The sequence below is a fragment of the Pteropus medius genome, unplaced genomic scaffold, assembly GCF_902729225.1.
Source record: "Pteropus medius unplaced genomic scaffold, Ma_sr-lr_union100, whole genome shotgun sequence".
Taxonomy (NCBI): Eukaryota; Metazoa; Chordata; class Mammalia; order Chiroptera; family Pteropodidae; genus Pteropus; species Pteropus medius.
Genome location: NW_024351072.1, coordinates 156,633 through 178,859, shown reverse-complemented (window position 1 = coordinate 178,859; position 22,227 = coordinate 156,633). Strand labels below are relative to the sequence as shown.

Genomic DNA, 22,227 nt, shown 5'->3' with positions numbered 1-22,227 from the left:
ACATAAACGAGTAGAAGAAATTTAAAGGGAGGTGCAGAAACGTGGTTTACTGAGTTGGATTGGCAAGACAAGTAGAACAAGAGAGGTGCTGACACGAAAACAGCCTTAAGAGGGCTAACAACAGGCCCCAGGATGGGTAAGGAAGCAAGTGATGCCAACTCATGACTGATGGTTCCAGACCGTTGCTTCTCCTAAGACCAACTCCTCTAACCTCCGCAGCCAAGAGGGTCCGCATTTCACTAATGATCTCAATACTGCCAAATGCAATGGACACTTTACATTTCTTATTTTCCTTAACCTCTCTGTGGCATGAGACACTGCCAGCCATTCTCCTCCTTAAAATTTTCCCTTCCCTTCTTTTAGTACTCTCTTCCTCAGTTGAGAACCATTCTCTTTCAATCATCTTCGATGGCTCTTCCTCTTTATCTGCCTCATGGGATACTGGTTTCTAAAAGCCGAGGAAAACATAAAGTGGTGACTAAGTAAAGGCAAACTGATGCCACACTAGGAGGAGCTGGAAGGATTAGAATTAAGCAGCAGCTCAAGGATATTGTCCAAACATTTTGGTTTTCTTATGGAACAAGAGTAGAAAACCATGATTTGACCTTCTTGGTGGGCAAAATAGACAGAACGCTAGTAAAGGCAGAAACAAATATCATTCATCCCCTTTCAAAATTCTGAAGAGGTTAATTCAGTATCAAATTTAATTTCTCAAAAGTAATAGCTAGTTAGTAAAGTAATAAACACACTTAGCTTTATATTTGAGTGATGTTGATATTTATTGACACCAATGCAAAACAACTAAAACTGAAAGTTGCTTATTTAAACAGGAACAAATATTGGTGCAGTTTCCTTCCTGGACGGGGCATGCACTCAGATCATGAGACCTAAGATAAAACAGACTGGATGGTCAAGAACCAAATGAAGGTTAAATTTTACTTATTAATATAAAAATTGCTAAAGACAAAAGGAGATGTTTAAAAATGTTCTTTATGCTAAGCTCACATAAGCAAACAAAAATCTAAAACTAATCCTAAAATTTTAGGACACAGGATATAGACATGGCATAACTAAATTTTGCATTAAGCGAACGTTTGTTATATCCTTCACTGTACTTGCACTACAACCACATGCTTGTTTCTATGCTACACAAAGTCTACAGTAATCACTAACAATGACTATAACTAGATCTGAACAAGGCTTTTAGAAGTGACTCTGTTCCACCCAAATTAAGAAAATTCAATCCAGGATTAACGAAACTTTTTAAGTTTAGAGCCTGCTTCCTTATTTTCTTCTCGTGTCATACCTAATGAAGTCCTCACTTGACATTTCCGACCTGCAAATTGCAATGCATGTCCTCTCCCTAATCTTTGACACTTTAAAAGTTAATATGTAGGAACTGCATAAAAAATGAAATTGTATTTCCAGTGTGAACCTGCAATCAGGTTCCTACTTTGACAAAAAACATACTCCTCTGCAGTGTACCCTACCAGCACAACGACCCCTTTTCTTTCTCTATTCCTTTGCCCGGAGGCACTTCTGGATTGCTTAATACATGCTCTTTGGCTGCCTAGACAGTCGGGAGGACACCTATAGCCATTTGGACTTATCACTCCTCTCCTCCTTCTTTTCTAATACCACTTTCCTGTTTTTTTTCTATTGCTGAATCTCCGGACTTGGTGCTGTCTTCAGGGGCACAGAGTCGATTTCGGCTTCGAGCTCCTGGTTGGTAAAGCTGCATTGCCGGGCGATCCTAAAGTAAAACAAAATGTTAATGTTGTAAGTTATATATTGTCATAAGTTATATATTGATATATACCAAAAACAACTCATATAAGACCAAAAATGTGAGGGCATGGTACATGACAGTAAGTGTTGATGGTTAATTTGCTTTTAACTGCCCACTTCCTTTCCCCTATCTCCAAAGAAAAACAACCATTTCATAAGTATTATTTTATATGCCTAGGGTAAATTTTTGATAAATCTACTGCCTAATTTTCTTAAACATCTCAAGATGAACTGAATCAGCTTGATTTTTTTTTACTTAGAAACCACAGCCATTGCCTATTTCTTCTCCCCTCAGTAAATTGACTTTAAAATGTACCACCATATAAGAAAACCTTAGGAGTAAAAACAATAACAAAGTATTCAGTCTTAAGTGGAGACCTCCCTGAACTTAGGAGCTCAGACCCCATGTAACTTACAACAAACATGATTATTTCTTAATTCAAGTATAACAATGTAACCCCAGCTTGAGACTCTATCTCGGCGGTACTTTAGATCTCAGATTCCTAAATAAGCTTCAATAAAGTAATAATCATGTAGCTCTCACTTCAAGTAATGTGTTCGGTTTAATTACATATGATCCTGGAAAACTAAAGTGTATAGGCCTTTTTAAGAATTCACGAAAAATTACATAAGCCTTTCTTACCCTTCCTCTCTGATGTATAAAAGTTAGCCTTAAAGCATTATTCTCAGTTGAACAATTCCAGCAAAATATTTCACTATTTTCACAAGATGAAATATTAAAACAGATGAGATTCCTGCATAGTATTTAAACAAATGGATGATGGGGCTCCCACTGTGCAAAGATGGGACAATTTAAATATCAACAAGGACAATAACTGATAATAACAAGTTGGAATACACCAAGTATTTCTAAATCTATGAGTTCTTAAAGACTAAACAAAAAACTCAATGATGACCTTTAGAAGTTGCTAGGACACCAACTCCTTACTCTGAATACAGTAAATAAAGGGAAAGGACCAAATGTTTATCTTGCCTTTCCTGTGTAAACTGAATTTTAGGCTAACCAAAGAGCTAATGAGGAAAATTCTTCTTTATAGAAGAACATCAGATAATAAATACAACAGGAAAGACAGAATTCATACATCACCATTTTCAAGCCCCCCATGAAATAATTAATCTAAGCAAAATCATTAGGAGGAAGGCTGACAAAAATTTTTATAGTAGATGCATCAGGCTTATAGTACTTGAAACTACTGATCAGTTGTTTTATTTCAACTTTTTATCTTAATAAAATTTTAATCTATAGAAATATTGTAAATTTTAAACAATGAATACCTAATATCTTTCTTTTAGATTAACAATTTTAACATTTTGTCATGTGCTTTTTCTGACTCTAGTGTGCACATATATACACATTATTTTTGCAGAACCATTTGAAAGTTACAGACATCATGACCCTCCATCCCTAAATATTTCAGCTTGTTTATCCTAAGAACAAGGACATCCTATTATATAACCGCAATATAATTGCTATTGATTAATCATAACATTGCACTAAAAGGATACCCAGATATTATAGGTTTCCCGATACAATGTATAGGAAGTGTACACCACCACCTATGAAGTGTTCTTGCCAAAAATTGAGGCCTCTAGGTTAGGGGCTACCTGTTTTTTTGAGTAAAATATGGCAGATGGCCATGCTCATTCTTTTTGCATATTGTCTATGTCTCCTTCTTATAGAGCTTAGTGGTTGTGAGAGAAACTATACGGCACACAAAGCCTAAAATGTTTACCATCTGGCCCTTTCTAGAAAAAAATTGCTGACCCCTGCCCTATATATAACTGTCAGCTTTCGAGGAAACATAAAAGATAGAGGAATGTGTTAAATAATACCACAGTGATGTAATTAGCCAATCTGGACCGTTAGCTCTACAGAATAAATTGGTTTCTGCGACATAAATGTAGGACAACAAGAGGTGGGGAAATTGTATTAGGAGAGATTTAATGAGACATTTCAAGCAAATACAACCTGTGGACCTTGTTTAGAGCCAATAAAAAAGATATGAGACAACTGGGAAAATCCACAGAGTAGGTAGGATGTTAAGGAATTATTGTTATTTTGGGGTGTGAAAATGCTATTAGGATTATATATATTACTAAGAAAGAGTCTTGATCTCAAATATAGACATGTTTAAAGAAGAAATTATACATCCAGGATTTGCTTGAAAATCCTCCAGTAGGGGTAAAGTTGGGGGAGAGCAGAAAAGTTGGCCATGAGTTGATAACTGTTGAAGCTGAGTGATAGCTACATTGTATTATTCTGTGCTCTACTTTTGCATATGTTTGAAGTTTCTTTAATAAGTTAAATAAAGGACCCATCCAATACTGAAAAAAATTGCAGATAGTTAAATTCTATAATAAACAATGAGCTAGCCCTGTCCTTTACATTTGCAGGAAAAGAAAAAAATTCCTCATGAAAAGAAACAAGTGTAATGAAAAGCAACAAGTGTAACGAAAAGCAGTACCTTGTTTCTTATGCGATCCCTCTTAACCACTTCTTCTTTCTTTTCAGTTTTTTCTGAGCCTACTTCTGTACTTTCAGTCTTCCTTCCTTTATCCCGAAGTGCTTCTTTCTCTCTTTTCATGTCTTCCTCCTTTCTTTTAAAAGCCTTCTCTTTCTCATAGCGCTCCTTCTGCCTCCGGCGCTCTTCTTCTTGCCGCTTCAGTCTCTCTCTTTCCCGAAGAATCCGTTCTTGATCACGTTCATAATCTCGTTCTCTCTCCCTGTAGTCTCTGCCACTTTCATCTTCAGGTCTGCATGAAAAACAAATCTGAGAATGTTCCCTCAAAGATCTAACCACAAATGAAGGAACACTCTAATTCTGATTTGACCACTGCAATGAGCCTACACTTTTGGAGCAGAGTAAAAACTACCAGCATTTTGAAAAACAACAGAAAATAAAAAATAAAAAGTAAATTAATTAAAAAAAAAACAAAAACAAAAACTGACAGTCATTTACCCAGATTAAGATACTAGAAAAATTAAAATGTTTCTTTCTCATACCCCTGCCCCTGGTAAAACAGCTTATCTTACTTCAGATATAAGTCCAGGATATAGCAGTAAAATTAGCATCTTGAAAACAAAAGTACCAAAGAGCCTCGCCTACGAACCTCTTAGGCTTTTCATCTTTAAGTTCACCATCAGAACGTTTGGGCAATGTACAACTCTGCCCACTGGCTCTTTCATCATTCAGATTCTCTTTATCCAATTTCTTGGCCTTTTCTCTTTTGTCCAATTCCTTTTCATCTCCCTTTTCTGGCTTCTTAAGCAGCTTTAAAGAGAACAAATTTATTTTTATTTTGAAGGGTGGAACATTGTCTTCTGAGTCTATCAAAGGAAACAATATACTAAATTTTTTAAATTTTGACTGCAGAAAGCCCCCATCTCTGCAGGTACTCAAACTTTCAAGTGAACAACTAGCACACAAGAGCAACAATTTACTAAAAGGTTGCTATTAATGTGAAAATGCTACCTACTCAAATGAAGTGGTTTAAAACATTGTGGCAATAGGATCAAGACTCCTTTGGTTTTAAATGGGTTAACCTTTAAGTGAACCAATGCATACTTCCAAGTATGCCTTCTGTAGCAAAACAGCATGTCAATATTTAACTTTACCTTGATGGGAAAATATGCCACAAATTTAAAATGCTAGGTACATCATTACTGTTGGAGTGTTTTTATGTAGCACTTGGAATGACAACTACCTTAGTCACCAAAGGAGTGATCTATTGCAAGAATAATTCTGCCTTGAGCCTGAGAGTAAGATACTTATGATGGTCCAATCATTATCATTAGAGATAAATAGCAAGAATTAGTTGGGGTTTGATTTTTTAAAATCCAAATACTTCATACAACAGAACAGTGAAGTTCCATCTCTACTGAGTAGGAACTCTATTCAATGTCTCATATGTAACGGAAAGCAATCCAAAAATAAAAGTGCTTTATAAAGTCAAAATTTCTAACAAAAGTTTCTTTTTCTCACCACTGCTACAGATCTCTCTAAAATACCTCCGATGTTGTATATTCAGAGAGATTCTTAAGCAAAATAGAATTTCAAGTCTCAGCATGAAGGCATCATACAAAGGTTCATCTCAGGGTGAAGGCATTATACAAGTCCTCAAGCAAAAGGCCAAGCACCAAAAGATTTAAGCATGAAGTTATTTCAGCACACAGACAGCCACTGCAAATGCGGAGTCCACACTGGACACTAAGAAGGCACCAGTGTAAAGTGAGGATACCATGTGCAGGCTTCACTGGAAATGTTCTTATTTCTCTAATGAACATTTGTTAGAAGCCAAGATGTTCATTACTCTAATAAGAACATTAATGTATATTTCTAACATGGTTGGCTCTACCTCCTGCCTTGCTGACAGTTAGGGAATAGCAAGTCAAATCACTTGCAGCATGGCAGAGAACGACTGCTAGAAGGAATTAAGTTGGGAATTTCCTCACCCTGCAGCCAAGCCCCTTATCACCAATAATGAGCCTTGGGGAACCACATAAACTGCTGAATTTTGAGGAGGTAACAGGAGACCCTGCCACCACCTCTACCTCTGTAAGATTTTCTCTTTTTCTGAAATTCCCCAGGAACTTCACTGGAGCAAGGGCTGCCCAAGCTATGCCCTCAGAAGGGAAGCAGCAAGGCTGGGATCGTTTTGTGGGTTTTCCTCTTCCTACATGCTGCTCACAGATTCCCAGGTAGAGGCAAGAAGGTAACATGGGAATCATCTGAGAGGGTAAAGCACATAATGCAGGATATTATCTCTAGTACTTCCACAAGGCAGACAGTTATGAGAGGCAGATAAAAAAGAAGAGAAAGCTATTTAGGCACAGTTGTCCTCTGGCTGTATATTGCTGAAGCTTCTGGGTACACAGCAGAGCATCAGGAAGTCCTCCAGGCTTCCTTTAAAAAAGGGAATTTAAAATGGCTAGCTTTTAAGAAGATTCCAGTCAGTCTGAAGGGGTTTTCTATAGATAACACTACCACCACCACCAAAAGGACTTATTAACTAAGACCTGTGTGTGTGACATGATACTAGGTGTTCTGTATCATGTACTTGGTCCTTACATTTTTCTGATTCACAGCTTGTAACAGAAACCTGTGTACCTGAAGACAGTGGAAAACAAACAGATGAGGCAACTTCATGTATCAAATATGAAGGCAAAGCTGAATAAAAACCGTAATTCATGCCAGCCAGCCCTAAGCCCTTAATTATGAAGAACTGAAAGAATAATCACCCCAAAATTGAACATTTTCAATGATAAAAATAATAGAGATGTGCACTAAAGAAATGTGTAAACTACTTAATCCTTTCAAATTACCTTAAAATTAAAAAAAAAAAAATAGTACCATTAGTATTATAGGGAAGATTTCTATTGGTTCATCTCCCCCACCAAAAAAAACAGACAAAAACAAAACTGAAAAATTATATTTACATAACACAAGATACATGCATATTTAAAGAAACAGATACATGCAATTTTCAGCAACATGCTGTCCGTTTTATTTTTCGTACCTTAATCTTTGGTTCATCCTTTAATCTGTCCCTTTCTGGAACCCTGTCTATCTTCTTTAGCTTTTCTATATCTTTCCTTTTTCGTTTCTCCTCTTCTTTCCACTTCCTCCTCTCTTCTTCTCGTTGTCTTTTTCTTTCTATTTCTCGCCTCCTCCTTTCTTCCCTTTTTTCTTCTCTCATTCTCTAAAAAGAAACATCAAAATCAGCCTTCAAACAGATAAATATCACCAAAAACTTAAATTAATCCCAAAGGCATGGTGGGCACCCGCTACACTGGATCATCTTTCCTTCCTGCTTTCTACAAAGTGGCATTCTACTTTGTTAATACTCTCCCCACCCCATTCAGAATGTGAGAGAGAAAATAAAGACCAGAGCCTGCTGCCTTGCTATATTTCCAGAGGCCTTCAGAAAATCAAGAGAGTGTCTATGGGAGAAGCTAAGGACTCTCTGGGTTTGCAGGGTGATTCCTTGGTCCAACAACCAAAGAAAATGAGAGGGCCACTGAGCCAAATCTTTAAAGAATAATGGTAAGGGGAAGCAGCTATTTCTCCTATAGGATCCCAATGTTCTTAAAACGTTTATAGAATGTGAACCAATGAAATAAAAGTATTGAGAGAACTATAAAAACAAAAGGTTTACCTGCTTGTTTTTCAGGAAGCTCAATAGTGGGGTTGTCTTTTTAGCTACATAAATGTAAACAGATTATTAATAATACTTGTCAACCCCTAGAAAGGATTCCATTTTCTGACATTCCCTGCCAACCACCCAAGGTGGGAAAAACTATACCCTTTAAACAGAAAGTTCACAACTCTATTATTTGAAAGAAATTTTACAGTCTTCTAATTCTCTGCAAGTTTAAAATACCTTTTAAAATCTGAAGAAATACAAAACAATAAAACATTTTTTAAAAAGTGTAATTACTAGTGTTGGTGAGAATTAAGTACAAAAGACATTCTCTTATTTTACAGATGGAAGTATAAATTTGTCCAACTGGGAAGACATTGGGGGAAGGGGTAAAACTATCTAATCCTTCCTACCTATAATTTCACTTCTAGGAGTTTATTCTAAGGAAATTATCAGAGATGGACTTATACTATGTACCCATTAATAAAAAACCATTTTTAGAAGAACATTTAATTATTTTTCAATATTCTGAACAATGTCATCTAGCCTTGTAGCTAGCTTTTGAAAATATATTTTCTTCAGGTAAATTCCTAGGAGTCGACATCCTGAGTCAGAGGCTATGCTTATGTTTAGAGCTGATACAGTAGTGACAGCTTACTATTAGAACCAACATCCAAGCTAGAATTTCTCAAGAGGTTTTCGGTCTTGCAGTGACTAGATTTGTTTTTTGGTATTTTACATCAAAAGTTTTTTTAGAAATACTAGCTTATTACTAGAAAATACCAATTGATCTTCAAATGCTTACCAATATCTAAAGGTGCCATATGAATCTTCAAACTTTTTATACTTATGCTACATTTGTGTGGCACTAAATAGGTCACAGAGAATTTTCCCCATCTAATCAACGCATACTCTCATAATACTGTGACACAGGTATTATCTGCACTTTACAGTAGAAGAAACAGTCTCAGAGAAGTTAGCGCTTTCCCCATGATCACACAGCTAGCAAGTGACAGAAGTGGGAGTCAGACAAGTCTTCCGATGAAAAAGCTGTTGCCCTCAATTCCTTTTGCCCACTTACCTATTAATTCTCTATTTTTAGCTTCTATTTCCTCTAGTAGTGTCTCTGGAGTAGATGTCATTTTCTCATTATCTGCAGCATAACTTTCCAAAAATTTTCTATATTCTGGATCTAAATAATTAAGTAAACAGAAAGTATAGCATATTTTAAACAAAACAGGAAATTATTATCTAGGATATTTATCAAGAAGATAATTTTCTACTTCATGGAAGATTGAAAATAAACCTATATTCATAAGATACACTACCTAGTATTTTATTGGTTACTACTCTAAGAACTCCTAGAAGAGATACCCACAAAGGGAGTATGGTGTAACATAGGCTCAGGAAAAAACAGAACCTCCAGGGATGACATATAGCTTGCTTTTAAGTCACTACTAATCCAGAGTTATATTTATGGGAGAACTGTTACAGTTATGTGTATATAGTTGTGTACATAGTTGTAGTACGTATTTATGTATTACGTATATAACCAATTCTCATATGGGTATACCTCACTTCAAGTAAACTCAATGTATGAAAATCAGATATTCCAAAAAGGTAAATTAGGGAGATGTCTTAGATGTGGCACCAGAGGTGATGGTAATTCCTGGAGGTCTTTCCTAGATGCCTCCTACATGTGTTACTCAAGCAGGGTAACACATGTGTCATTATATTCCTTGTATTTGGAGTTTCTATGCAGTGTGGGACATGTCACTTGGTTAGTCTCCCAGGTCTGAATCTACAATATAATCAATAAGCAGCAGTGCATTGAGTCTTTTTTGTGTTCTTTATAAAATACCCATTATAGTAATAAATAATGAAAATCAAACTAGATGATTCTAAAATATCGATCTGATATAAAATATTGCAGGTAATCCCTTACCCAACATAAGTGACAGAGATCTCAAAATCTGGATCCAGTTTACCGGTAGTAAGTGGCAATTATTCCAGTTTTTAGTTCCTGTATTTCAGTTCAATGTAATTACTATGTGTGCAGCTGACTGAATATTCAAAGTGTAGAAAACAGGACTGGCACCTTCAGTTACTTTATATTAAGTTATTTAAGTAAATATATTTTTCCATCACAGCTCTCAATGATAAATCATCCTCTTTATAAAAATAATGGAAACTAAAAGTCAAGTAAATAACCATAAAAACGGTAAGAGGCCCCAAGGAGTTGTACTTTGAAACATCTGATTTTTTTCCATTGTCTTCTAATTAACAAACTTAAGGTGATTTCTACACAATCGTCAACAATAGCATTGCTTAATGGTGGAGGAATAAAATGCCACTAGCCAAAGAGAGTGGAAACTCCATAGGAAATACACTTCCATTATAACAGTTAAGCAAAGCTTTCATCAATGAATTATATTTCTTATAAACTTTATCCAATATGTTCTCTTATTTAAAAGACTGGAGTCCAATTAATTCCCACAAAGGTAATATTTTTTTTAAAACCCACAGCAATAGCATTACATAACTAGAACTATACTGTACCATCATCGATAGTCCCAACTTTGGTATCTCTTTTCTTAGTCTTCTTTTTTGCAGCTTTTTGAAAAGGTGCAAATTCTACTATAGCAGGATATTCCTGACCTGTTTAGAAAAAAATATCACTTGCTATAACAAAGAAAATGTCAAGTGGATAAAAGGGAGCCAACCCACCGTTCTCTAGGCTTCCTTAGATCGCAGTCATCTGAGAAGGGTCTCCCAATGGGCATCAATCACACTGGCACAACTAAAATCAACATGCTATCAAAGGAGCCCCAAGTTCAATACTGATAAAAAGATACAGCAGGGAAATAAAACATTCATTTCAATTCCACTTCTAAAGTGTAATATTTTGATATGTGTATGAGGGGGAATCTATAAGCTAATTTTCATTTAAAAGTACATCAGAAATCTCTAGAATAAGCAAATCTATAGACAAATTAGTGGTTATCTAGAGCTGGGGGATAGTGGTGGGGAGAATGAAGAGTGATGGTAAATGGGTATGGGGTTTCTCTTTGGAGTGATGAATGTGTTCTAAAATTGAATGTGATGATAGTTGCACAACTCTGAATACACTAAAAAACCCTGAACCATACATTTTAAAAGGGTGAATTTTATGATATGTGAATTACATTGCAATAAAGCTGTTATTTAAAAAAAATATACCAGGACACCAAAAGTACAGGCAACAAAAGTAAAAGGATAAATTAGACATTAAAAACTTCTGTGCATCTAAGGACACAATCGACATAGTGAAAAGGCAATCTATGAAACAGGAGAAGATAGATGTTCACGTGCTCAAGTATATGAAAACATTAAAATATTACCTCACTAATCAGGGAAATGCAAATCAAAATCACAAAGAGCTATCACCTTATACCCATTAGAATAGTTATTATTAAAGGGAAAAAATCCAGAAAATATTGTGTTGGTGAGGACCTGGAGAAATTAGAACGCTTGCACATTACTGATGGGATGTAAAATTGTGCAGCTTCTATGGAAAACAGTATGACAGTTCCTTAAAAAATTTAAAATAGAATAATGACCTAGCAAGTCTACTTTTAGGTACATATTCAAAAGAAGTGAAAGCAGAGACTTCAATAATTATTTGTACACTCACACTCATAGAAGCATTGTACAGAATAGCCAAGAGTAGGGGGAAGCAACCCAAATGTCCCTTGACAGATGTATGGATAAACAAAATGTAGTATATACAATGGAATATCATGATAAAATGACGGTTGCCAGAGGATGGGGGAAGGGAAATGGGGAGTTATTTAATTGGTATAGAGTTTATCTTGAAAGAAGAAAAATGTCTAAAGACTGGTTGCACAACAATGAGAATGTACTCAACACAACTGTACACTTAAAAATGGTTAAAATGGTAAATTTTATTTGTGTATTTTACCACAATTTTTTAGAATGCAAATAAAAATAAAGGAATGAGGTAATGATACATGCTATAACATGGATGAACCTTGAAAACATGCTACATAAGCCAGTCACAAAAGGCCATATATTGTATGATTCTGTTTATATGAAATGTTCAGAATAGGGAAATCCATAGTTAGTAGATTAGTGGTGGCCAGGGGCAAGGGCAGGGGGAGGGTTGGGGAAGGAATGGGAGATGACTGCACATGGATATAAGATTCTTTTTGGAGTGATAAACACATTCTGGATTGACACAGTAGTGATGGCTGCACAACTTAACTTGATTTTGGATATCCTGGTGAATGGAGAATCGACACACACACACACACACACACACACACACACACACACATAAAGTAATAAATAAACCAGACTGAAGCAGAAGGAAATTGTGGAAGATAGGCTGAAAAAAAACAGAAGCGAGGCCAGACAATGAAAGATTCTGGCCACCAACCTAAGCAGTTTGGACTTTTTACAAATGTTATCTTAAATCACTATTTTCAAAAAGATTAATTTCATGGCAATATGACAGACTGAATTATACAGAAATGTGAAAAATGGAAAACCCTGTTAAGTTTAGAGAAGTGGCTAAGCATTAAGTGACAAGGACATAAAGTATGAAAGTATTAGTAAAACCAGATGAACAAGACATTACAAATTTAGAAGATACAGCCCTTGTTTAAATGTAAGGGATAAAAAGGAGAGGAAAAAGTTAAACACAACTCAGATTTCCAGCTAAATCACTAGGAAATTATTGCTATTTAATAAAGTTGGAGGGCAGAAGTAGATAGTTGGTGGGGATTAATAAAAGATGGACAAACAGTGGCAATCCTTCTACTTTTATAGGCATATTCCCTGACAAAGATTTCATTTTCACTAACTTTGAAGTAATGCTGAAAAAACAAAACTCAACAGAAAGACATTATGATTGCAAATCCAAAGAAAATGGCAAATGGCAGCTCAGACATTCTCCAGTTAAATGTTGCAAGCAGCAGAAAATAAATAAAAAGAGTTAAGGCAGAAGTTTTTCTTCCCTCTAGACTCCTGGATACAAAGTGGGAGATCATTAAGTTTGATGTTTTAATTATATACAACTTAGACTGTTAAATGGTACTCGAACACAGAACTATTGGCTGAAAGGATCTGAAGTAAATAAATGTTGGTCCCTGAAGCAAGATGAGAAGTAAACATTTAAAACTTGTCACACAACTTTAAAGAGTCACTTATCAGTATTAGTGCTGAAACTAGTAAATAGTCAAAACAACAGATTTTCTAATCCAGGGCAAACAATCTGTCACAGGAAATGTCAATTTCATTCAGTTAATCAAACCACAGAAATAACAAGTTAATAAAAATACCAGAGGACTGAAAAGTCACATATCTATGTATAAGATTATATTAGGTTTATCAATGCAAACCCTAAATGTTACACATTTCATCACCCATGATTTTAGAAAAGCTATCAAGGCATTGAGAAAACACTGTGATACACGCATTGTCTTAAACACACAAATGACAAAGAAACCCTTTCAGTTACTAGGACTCACCTTTATTGTCAAGGAATACATAACCATCAAAGCGATCCCTGAACAAAATAATGTCCTCCTGGTTTTTAAAGTTGATGTATGCTCTGGCATACATATGAGGATACAGACTGCAAAGAGGAAAGCAATGATGTAAATGTGTTTGCAGGTGTTGGCTGAATTACAAGAATGCATATATTAAAAATATAGGCCCAAAAATCAAATGGAAAACATTAGTAGGTTAAAAAACAAGGAAGAAACCTTTTTCATTTACCCCTTCCCTCTTTTATTTATATATTTTACCTAGTATCATTAGAAAAAAACTCAAAATAATCATGCTCAGGCATAGGCTGAAGATGTTCCTGAAGCTGCTCCTTGGTCAACGTAGGAGGTAATCTTCGAATTACCACCTTCAGAAATGAGCAAAATCAAATTAGTACAAATCAATTTTCTGTCATATCTGAATCACCATCCCTAAAGAAAGCTGGACTTTAAAAGATGAGATCACTTATAAAAACCACGAACTCTTGATTTATTATTTCCCTATCCAACAACGAAACTCTTCCTCATTTAGCATAAAGAATTCAAAACTCTAATGAATACCCCAAATTCCCTCATCGTTCCAAATCTGGCCCCCAGACCATTAACTCCCCCACTCCCTCAACTTGTCTTCATTAATACTTCTACCACAAACCACTCCCACCCCTGATAGCCCGCCCCTTCACTGTTCAATAATTCCCCCAATTAATGTTTTAATTCTTCATTCTCTTTATTATCGTTACCCTCTCCCATTATTATCTCACAGCTCTGACCTAAATCTTTCTTGTCTGGTATCCCCCTTCTCCGCCACTCCCACCCTGGAGCTTGGCCGTGAGGGGCCCCCCTTTTCGGTCGAACAGATGAGACAGTGTGATACGGTTTTACCACAGGTGAAGAATCAGAAGGGGAGACTGGCAGAGGAAGAAGGCAGCCCCATTCCCAAATGCAGACGCATCCCGCCCTTTCACCAGCCAGCGACCAGTCAAGCACCTTGCTCAGCGCCTCTTTCTTCTCCTTGTTCCGATCCTGCTTATCTTCTCCTTTGGTGCTGTCCCCCGAAGCCCCACCGCCGCTACCTGTGGCCCCGGGGGGAGTCAACAGGGTTACTCGTTTCTCCTTAGGTCTATGGTCCTTCTCCTCCTTCATGGCCACTCGAAGTTCGGCCCGAAAGCCGCTACTGCCGGTACCTACGACTCCCCGCCCGCTCCCGTCACAGCTCCGCCCCCAACTGACGCCCTTAGTGATAGGCCGGCCCCGCGTTCCATTGGGCCTCGTTGGGATCTCGCGATATTTCAGAGCGGCCAGCTTCCTTTCGAGGAGAGGTTTTAACACCTGGCCTTAGATTCGGGCCTTCCGTATCCCTGCACCGCCCAATCCCCTCACGGCCCAGACTCCCCTGGGGCCGCTCTCCATACGTCATTAGCAACTCCGCCATCTTGATAGAGCGACTCTTTGGCGGACTGCAAATCCCGGCATGCAAAGCAGTTACCTGCTTTTTGCCGGGAGTTCTGGAACTGTAGATGTCTCGGGGCCTCTATTTGTAAATAAAATGAATAATATTGCAAGTTTAGTGTTTTTCTTATTAAAAGATAGGTGCTTCGTGCTGTACTTCACATTGTGTTCCTCACATACACCTGATGTTATCCAAAGTTTATCTCACGAGGGGAACAACTTGTATCGTCTATCACTAATTCTAAGGTGAGCTGAAGTTGCCACCCCAAAATATGTCTTTTGGGATATTGGTTATTTTAAGCTGGTTATTTTTAAGAAAAAGACTCAGGAAGAACCTTTCACCTCCCTGTCTAAAAGGATTTAGATAGAGGACTTGCTCCAAATATATAGTTTAATATGAACTAGTGTGCAAGACAGGGAGGGACCTAGCAAGTCTTCTGTGTCCCATCGTTAAAGATGACCTAACAAACATTTATTTACCAAATAGTTGCTTTTCCATCTCCACGTGAATTGCTTTCCTGCTCTTTGAGGTCCCAAACCACAACCAAGTTTTAGATTAAGGTGACATAATAGCCTTAACTGCCCTATCTGTCTAGTTTCATATTCTCATGGAACTCCCATATTACTAGATTTGGTCATTTTTCTCCCATCATTTTTGTCACGTTTATTTGAATATTAGTCCAGCCAGAAGAACTTAGAACAGTAGAAGGAAAATCATCTTTTCTACATGCAAGTTTGGCAAGTCAGCCAAGTGACTTTTCTGGCTGGAGACTGCTTTGGGACTGCCGCAGATGAAGGGATCCTGGGGCATCTGAAAGGCTGGCAGTGGTAAGAGTTTTTGCCATGTCAGCACACCCTCAGATCTCTGTGGGATCTGGTGAAAGTGAAAGTAGTGAGAATCATTTATTCTCTTTCTAAATGTAGACTAGCAGGAGTAAATTTGGTGAAACTAGTTTCCTGGGCAAAGGACTCTGGTACTGTTGATCCCATTTCTCCCTGAGATGGTCATTGTTTTTCTTGGTCTATGTTGTTTGCCCTGTTCTATGTTTTAAGAAATTGGCTTTGATCTCCTCTTTGGTTTCTGCCATCAAGAAGGCCACGTATCAGTGTGCATTTCATAGCCAGTCAGGTAGGCTGGGGATTCTGGGCAGCTGTATCCAGTAGGATAAAAGCACAGGAATACTTGGGGCTTGCGACTAGGCAGCTGTAGCCCTTTGACTGGCATCTTTTCACCTTTTTGTGTGACCTTGCTAGCTCACAGGGGAATTTGCCATGAGGAGTGCCATCCATAAGGAGCCTTTGACTTCTCAACTTTTGTTGCTTTCTCACCTGTAATAATGAAGGGCTTTTACTGTCTTAGATGACTCTAGCAGTGAGCTTGTGGATCTTGTGAGGGCTGCATCCTTTGCACTCTCTAGTGAACCCATCTTACTTCCCTGGCTAAGATAAAAAAGCTTATTGGTTTCAGGTGCTATTGAGATTAATAGATCCTACTTGTCAAATGGCCAGATGATGGATTCTTTGAATTGGAAAAACTTCTAAAGTGGAAAACTTTTGAGAGCACTTATTATAACAGCTGTTTGCTACCTATAGAAAGACCAAATTTCAAAAGTGGATAGAAAGAAATATAATGACTAGCCTTACAAAAATGAGGTGGAGAAGCCTTATTGAATTTGCTGCCTCAGATTCCCCTCACGGGTCTTCCAGATACTAATAAAAGCATTAGGTTAATTAAGAAGAGACTGGGAAGAAGCCAAGGGGAGAGTCAAGAGACTCTTGGAATTTTTTTCAAATGTCATTAAGAAATAACGTCAATAATGCAACTATTGATAGGATCAAAAGAAATAGAAAACAGAAAAGAAATATTCACAGGACTCATCCCATGATATCAGAAATCTTTAGATGGTTATTAAGAAATGGGATAAATAAAGTAGACATTGATGGGGTTTAAAAAAGGTTTTAATAGAGCACTGCCTAAGGTTGGGCAGGCAAAGAGACCCCCTTTTGGTCCCCCAACATTAAAGGGTCTCAAACAAGTCAGATCTACTTACCACAGTTTAAAAAGCCAGAAGGCAAAACTACAATGAGAAATTTGACTAGTAATTGCTGGGGGCAGCTGTTAGGCCAATTAATCAAGTTAAAGATTGACAAAAGGGCCTGGGAACCCAAACCCAATGGTGAAGCCCTGACTTGAGCTACAATTAGATTGAGAGAACATAAATATGTATGGTTAATAAGATTATGAGAGTTGGATTGTTTAAGCAGGTATTAGTAAAAAAGTTATGTCAACTTTACCTGAGTGTTTAAATATTAATGGATATTACGTCTGGATGGGGAACATTTCCCCTGCCCAATATTGTAAAACCAAAACTTGTTAAGTCATAATGGAAGTTATAGATAAGAGAGTTCATTTGCCCAATGCACAGCATAGCCAAACAGTGAACACCAAGAATCACAAGGGAGGAATGAAGGTCATTTTGTTGCAGGGCACCATGCAAGGAGAACTGGAAGCTATCACTCAAAACACTGGACTCCCCGACGACGGCTTACAATCAGGGGCTTTTAAATGCAAAAATCATGAGTAAGCACGAGTAAGGGGGTTCAGAGTTGTGGGCTGTGTTGATTGGTCAGCTCTTGTGCAAGCTGCAGTATGTATCTTCTCAATTTCATGTATTTAGGTCTTGGTGCCATCCTGTCCAGAGTCTTCATGACTATAGACAGGTGGTCTTTCTAGCTTACAGATTTCTGCAGGACATCTTGGGAGTATGAGTCAGTGATGTTATCTTAAGAGCAAGAAAAAAAGCAGAGCTATATGTCTGTGCTTAATAGGCTACATTCTTCTATTATCTTAAGCAAAGTATACTTACATATTCTTTCCTGAAATTTGCTTTAAAGACAGGCCTTCAGGCCTCACATGACTACATTCTAGGGCAACTAAGACTCTTAAAAGAGCTAATTTAATACTTTTAACTAAAAGTTAATTCTAGTATATCCATTCTGTTATGGTTTGCTTTCGGTTTCAACAGTTCAGTTACTTAGATTTCATCTGAGGTTTTTAGGGGTTAAAAATTCCAATATATGTAACTGAAACTACTAGGAATAATAAGAAAATCAACTTTGAATGCAAGAAAAGTAGGGTGCGTTTTCAGTAATGGAAGTTATAAGGTATAGAGATACATGTTTTGAGGGAAATTATAAGAAAATGATATGTCCAAAATAAGTTGATTATTTCTGAACAAGTAAGAGAACAAGAAATAAACTAGAAAAGACAGGGAAAGTTGTATAAGGTTTATGAAAAGGATACTTGAGAAAGGAAAGTTTATGTGTGGTCAAGCTAAGTAAGATTGGCATGAATTGAATTAAGTAAATTTAAATATCAAAAGTAAGCTGATGCAAAATTAAAGTTTGGTTTTCCTTCTGTTAAAAGGATAAAGTTTTTATGGATTATTGGTCTGATCTTGATAAGATATAGTGAAAAGTTTTCTACTGAGAAAACAGATTCTATTTTTTATCAACATAATATTCTGTTTTATGTTGTCTTAATCAGGTTCTTGATTACTTAAGGAAACTGAATCATTCAATAGTGAGAACAAAGTTTTGCTAATGATTATGTAACCTTTTGAATTTTTCTTTGAATCTTTTATTGTTACTTTGGTTAAATGAATAATTAAGTGTAGTTTCATAATGACCTATGATACTATTTAGTCGAGTGTTTTAAAACCTTTATCTTATTTTTTTTTTTACAATTTCAGCTTAATTTTATTTATTTATTTTGGGTGACATTGGTTAACGAAATCCAGTTACGTTTCAGGTGTATAATTTAACAGTAAAGCATATATATATTGCATTGTGTGTTCACCTCCCATATTTAGATTTCTTTCTGTCACCACATATATGACTCCTTTTACCCCCTTTACCCTGCTCCCTCCACCTCCCCTCTCTCACTCTACTTTCTGGTAACCAATAGTCTATCATCCATGTCCATGAGTCTCTGTTTGTTTGTCCTGTTCATTTGTTGCATTGAGGTTTATATCCCACATATAAGTGATATCGTGTGATTTTCCACTTTTTCTGTCTGGCTTATTTTGCTTAGCATGATTATCTTGAGATAGATCCAGGTTGTCGCAAATAGCAGTATTTCACCTCTTCTTATGGTTGAGTAATATTCCATTGTATATATGTACCACTACTTCTGCATTTAATCATCTATCGTAGGACACTTCAGGTACTTCCATGTCCTGGCCACTGTGAATAATGCTGCTATGGACATCAGTGTGCAAATATCTTTACGGATATGAGTTTTCAAGTCTTGGGGGTAAATACCCAATAGAGGGATTGCTGGATCATATGGTAGATCAATTCTTAGTTTTTCAGAAACCTCCACACTTTTCCATAGTGGCTGTGCCAATTTAGAGTCTCACCAGCAGTGTATGAGGGTTCCTTTTTCTCTTCATCTCCAACATTTGTTATTAATTGTCCTGTTGATTACAACTATTCTAACAGGTGTGAGATGGTATCTCATTGTGGTTTTTATTTGCATTGCCCTAATAGCTAGTGATGATGAGCATCTTTTTATATGTTTTGTTAGCCATTTGTATGACTATTGGCGAGAAATGTCTGCTCAGGTCTTCTGCCCATTTTTTGACTGGATAGTTGTTTTTGTTTGTTTGTTTGTTATTGAGTTGTATGAGTTATTTGTATATTTTGGATATTAGGCCCTTATCAGAGGCGTTACTTGCAAATATATTTTTCCATTCTTTACTTTGTTGACAGTTTCTTTTGTTGTGCAGAAGCTTTGTAGTTTGATGTAGTTCCATTCATTGATTTTTGCTTTTATTTCCCTTGCCTTTGAGGTCAAATTCACAAAATCCTCTTTAACTCCAAGGTTCTTGAGTTTAGTTCCTATGTTTTCTTCTATGCACTTTATTGTTTCAGGTCATATTCAGGTCCTTAATTCATTCTGAGTTAATTTTGGTGTGTGGTGATAGACAACAGTCTAGTTTCATTCTTTTGCAGGTGGCTGTCCAGTTTTTCCAGCACCTTTTATTGAAGAGGCTTTCCTTTTTCCACTGCCTTTATTGAAAATTATTTGCCCATATAAACATGGATTTATTTAATGGCTGTTGATTCTGTTCCACTGATCTGTGTGTCTGTTTTTATGCCAATACCATGCCATTTTGATTACTGTGGCATTGTATAATTTGAAGTCGGGCAGAGTGATGCCTCCAGCCTCATTCTTTTTTCTCAGGATGGCTTTGGCAGTTTGGGGTCTTTTGTGCTTCCATACAAATTTGAGGATTTTTTGTTCTATTTCTTTAAGAAGTGCCGATAGGATTTTGATGGAGATTGTATTAAATCTGTATAATGCTTTAGGTAATAAGGTCATTTGAGCTATGTTGATGCTTCCAAACCAAGAACACGCAATATCGTTCCATTTTTTGTATCTTCTTCTATTTATTTTTTCCTCCTCTTAAATTCCCCCCGCCCTGCCCCCCGCACACACACTTCCACCCCTGACCTATGGATGTTGCCGTCTCCCCATAAAGAACTGGATCTCAGAGAGTGGGAAGTGATCTCCTCCCATGCACTCCTGCAGCCACTTTTCCAGACTAGCGCGCGGTATAGTCCATTAAGCTCACATGGGATGCGAACACAGGACCAAACATGCTAACCACTACACTATGGAGCCACTCCTTCTTCGATTTCTTTTAATATGGTCATATAGTTTTCATTATATAGGTCTTTCACATGTTTCGTTAGGTTTATTACTAGGTACTTTATTCTTTTTGTTGCAAGTGCAAAAGGTATTGTTTTTCCATTTCTTTTTCTGACACTTCGTTATTAGAGTATAGGAACAGCTATGGATTTTTGAACACTGATTTTGTGTCCAGAAACTTTACTGTATGTGCTTATTGTTTCTAGTTTTCTTGTGGAGTCTTTAGGGCTTTCTATAGAAAGAATCATGTCATCTGCAAATAGTGACAGTTTGACTTCTTTGTTTCCTATTTGGATGCCTTTTATATCTTTCTTTTGCCTGATTGCACTCGCTAGGACCTCCAATGTTATATTGAATAACAGCGGCAATAGTGGACATCCTGGTCTTGTTCCTGATCTTAGAGGGTAGGTTTTTAGTTTTTAACCTTTAAGTGTAATGTTGGATGGCGGTTTGTCATAGATGGCCTTTATTATGTTAAGGAACTTTCCTTCTATACTGATTTTGTTAAGTGTTTTGATCATAAATGGATGCTGTATCTTGTCGAAGGCTTTTTCTGCATCTATCGATATAATCATGTGATTCTTCTTTTTTAATTTGTTTATGTGGTGTATCACATTAACTGATTCGCATATGGGGGCTGCAGCTCAGCCTTGCATTTTTCAGCCATGGCTGGTAATAATCAACTGTTGTTTTTCTGCCATTCCTGCTTTTCTGCTTTTTGCTCTGATGACTGGGCCCTGTTGCTGTCCCCCTGGAACTCACAACTCTTCTAGGCAAGGTTATTCAGGGAACTCACCGCACCTTCTCCCCTCCCCTCCTCCTACAGGGAGCTCTGTCTGTGAGAGGTAGCTTCTTTGTTTCTCCCAGTCCACTGTCCAACACCCGGGGTTCTGACTTGTGGTAGCTCTTATGAGCACATCTCAGGCTCAGACGTGCTGGTGTGCAGTTTGCAAGTTTTTTTTTTTTTTTTATTGGGTTTTAGATGTTCAGCTTATTGTTGTTTCAAGGGGAGAGATCTGAGGATGTCTCTTACTCCACCATGTTTCTGATGTCACTCCCCTTTTTCTTAAAGAAGTCCCTTTAACATGACTTGTAATACTAGTTGGTGGTAATGAATTCCTTTAGTTTTTTCTTGTCTTGGAAGCTATCTGTCCTTTGATTCTAAATGATAGGCTTGCTGAGATGAGTAATCTTGGTTTTAGTTCCTTACTTTTCATACTTTGAATATTTCATGCCAATCCCTTCTGGCCTGCAAAGTTTCTTTTAAGAAATTAGATGACAGTGTTATGGGAACTCCATTGTAGGTACCTAATGGCTTATCTCTTGCTGCCTTTAATATTCTCCCTTTGTCTTTAATCTTTGGCATTTTCATTATGACATGTCTTGGTGTGGACCTCTTTGGATTCATCTTGTTTGGGACTCTCTGCACTTCCTGGACTTGTATGTCTATATTCTTTGCCATGTTAGGGAAGTATTCCATTATTATTTCTTTAATTAGGTTTTCAATCCCTTACTCTCTTCTTCTAGTACTCCTATGATGCAAATGTTGGTATCTTTAATGTT

General features: G+C 37.0%; 1 protein-coding gene across 1 annotated transcript; it reads right to left on the bottom strand.

The window, feature by feature from the left end:
• Positions 1-754: 754 nt before the first annotated feature.
• On the bottom strand, positions 755-14,744 carry UPF3B (UPF3B regulator of nonsense mediated mRNA decay). The gene is made up of 10 exons (XM_039842468.1): positions 14,487-14,744; positions 13,761-13,867; positions 13,482-13,588; positions 10,510-10,608; positions 9,032-9,142; positions 7,966-8,009; positions 7,327-7,509; positions 4,921-5,081; positions 4,275-4,563; positions 755-1,753 (listed from the first exon to the last, which is right to left on the bottom strand). The coding sequence occupies exons 1-10, from the start codon at positions 14,640-14,642 to the stop codon at positions 1,610-1,612; spliced, it is 1,401 nt and encodes a 466-aa protein (XP_039698402.1). The 5' UTR covers positions 14,643-14,744; the 3' UTR covers positions 755-1,609.
• Between the last annotated feature and the right edge of the window lie 7,483 nt (positions 14,745-22,227).

What these genes read in the sequence shown, in the direction of transcription:
- UPF3B (XM_039842468.1), bottom strand. Translation starts at nt 14,642, where the DNA reads ATGAAGGAGGAGAAGGACCATAGACCTAAGGAGAAACGAGTAACCCTG. An exon ending in TGTATTCCTTGACAATAAAG is followed by an intron (nt 10,609 to 13,481) that starts GTGAGTCCTAGT and finishes TTTTCTAAACAG; the next exon opens with GTCAGGAATATCCTGCTATA. An exon ending in AAAGATGAAAAGCCTAAGAG is followed by an intron (nt 4,564 to 4,920) that starts GTTCGTAGGCGA and finishes TTTTTCATGCAG; the next exon opens with ACCTGAAGATGAAAGTGGCA.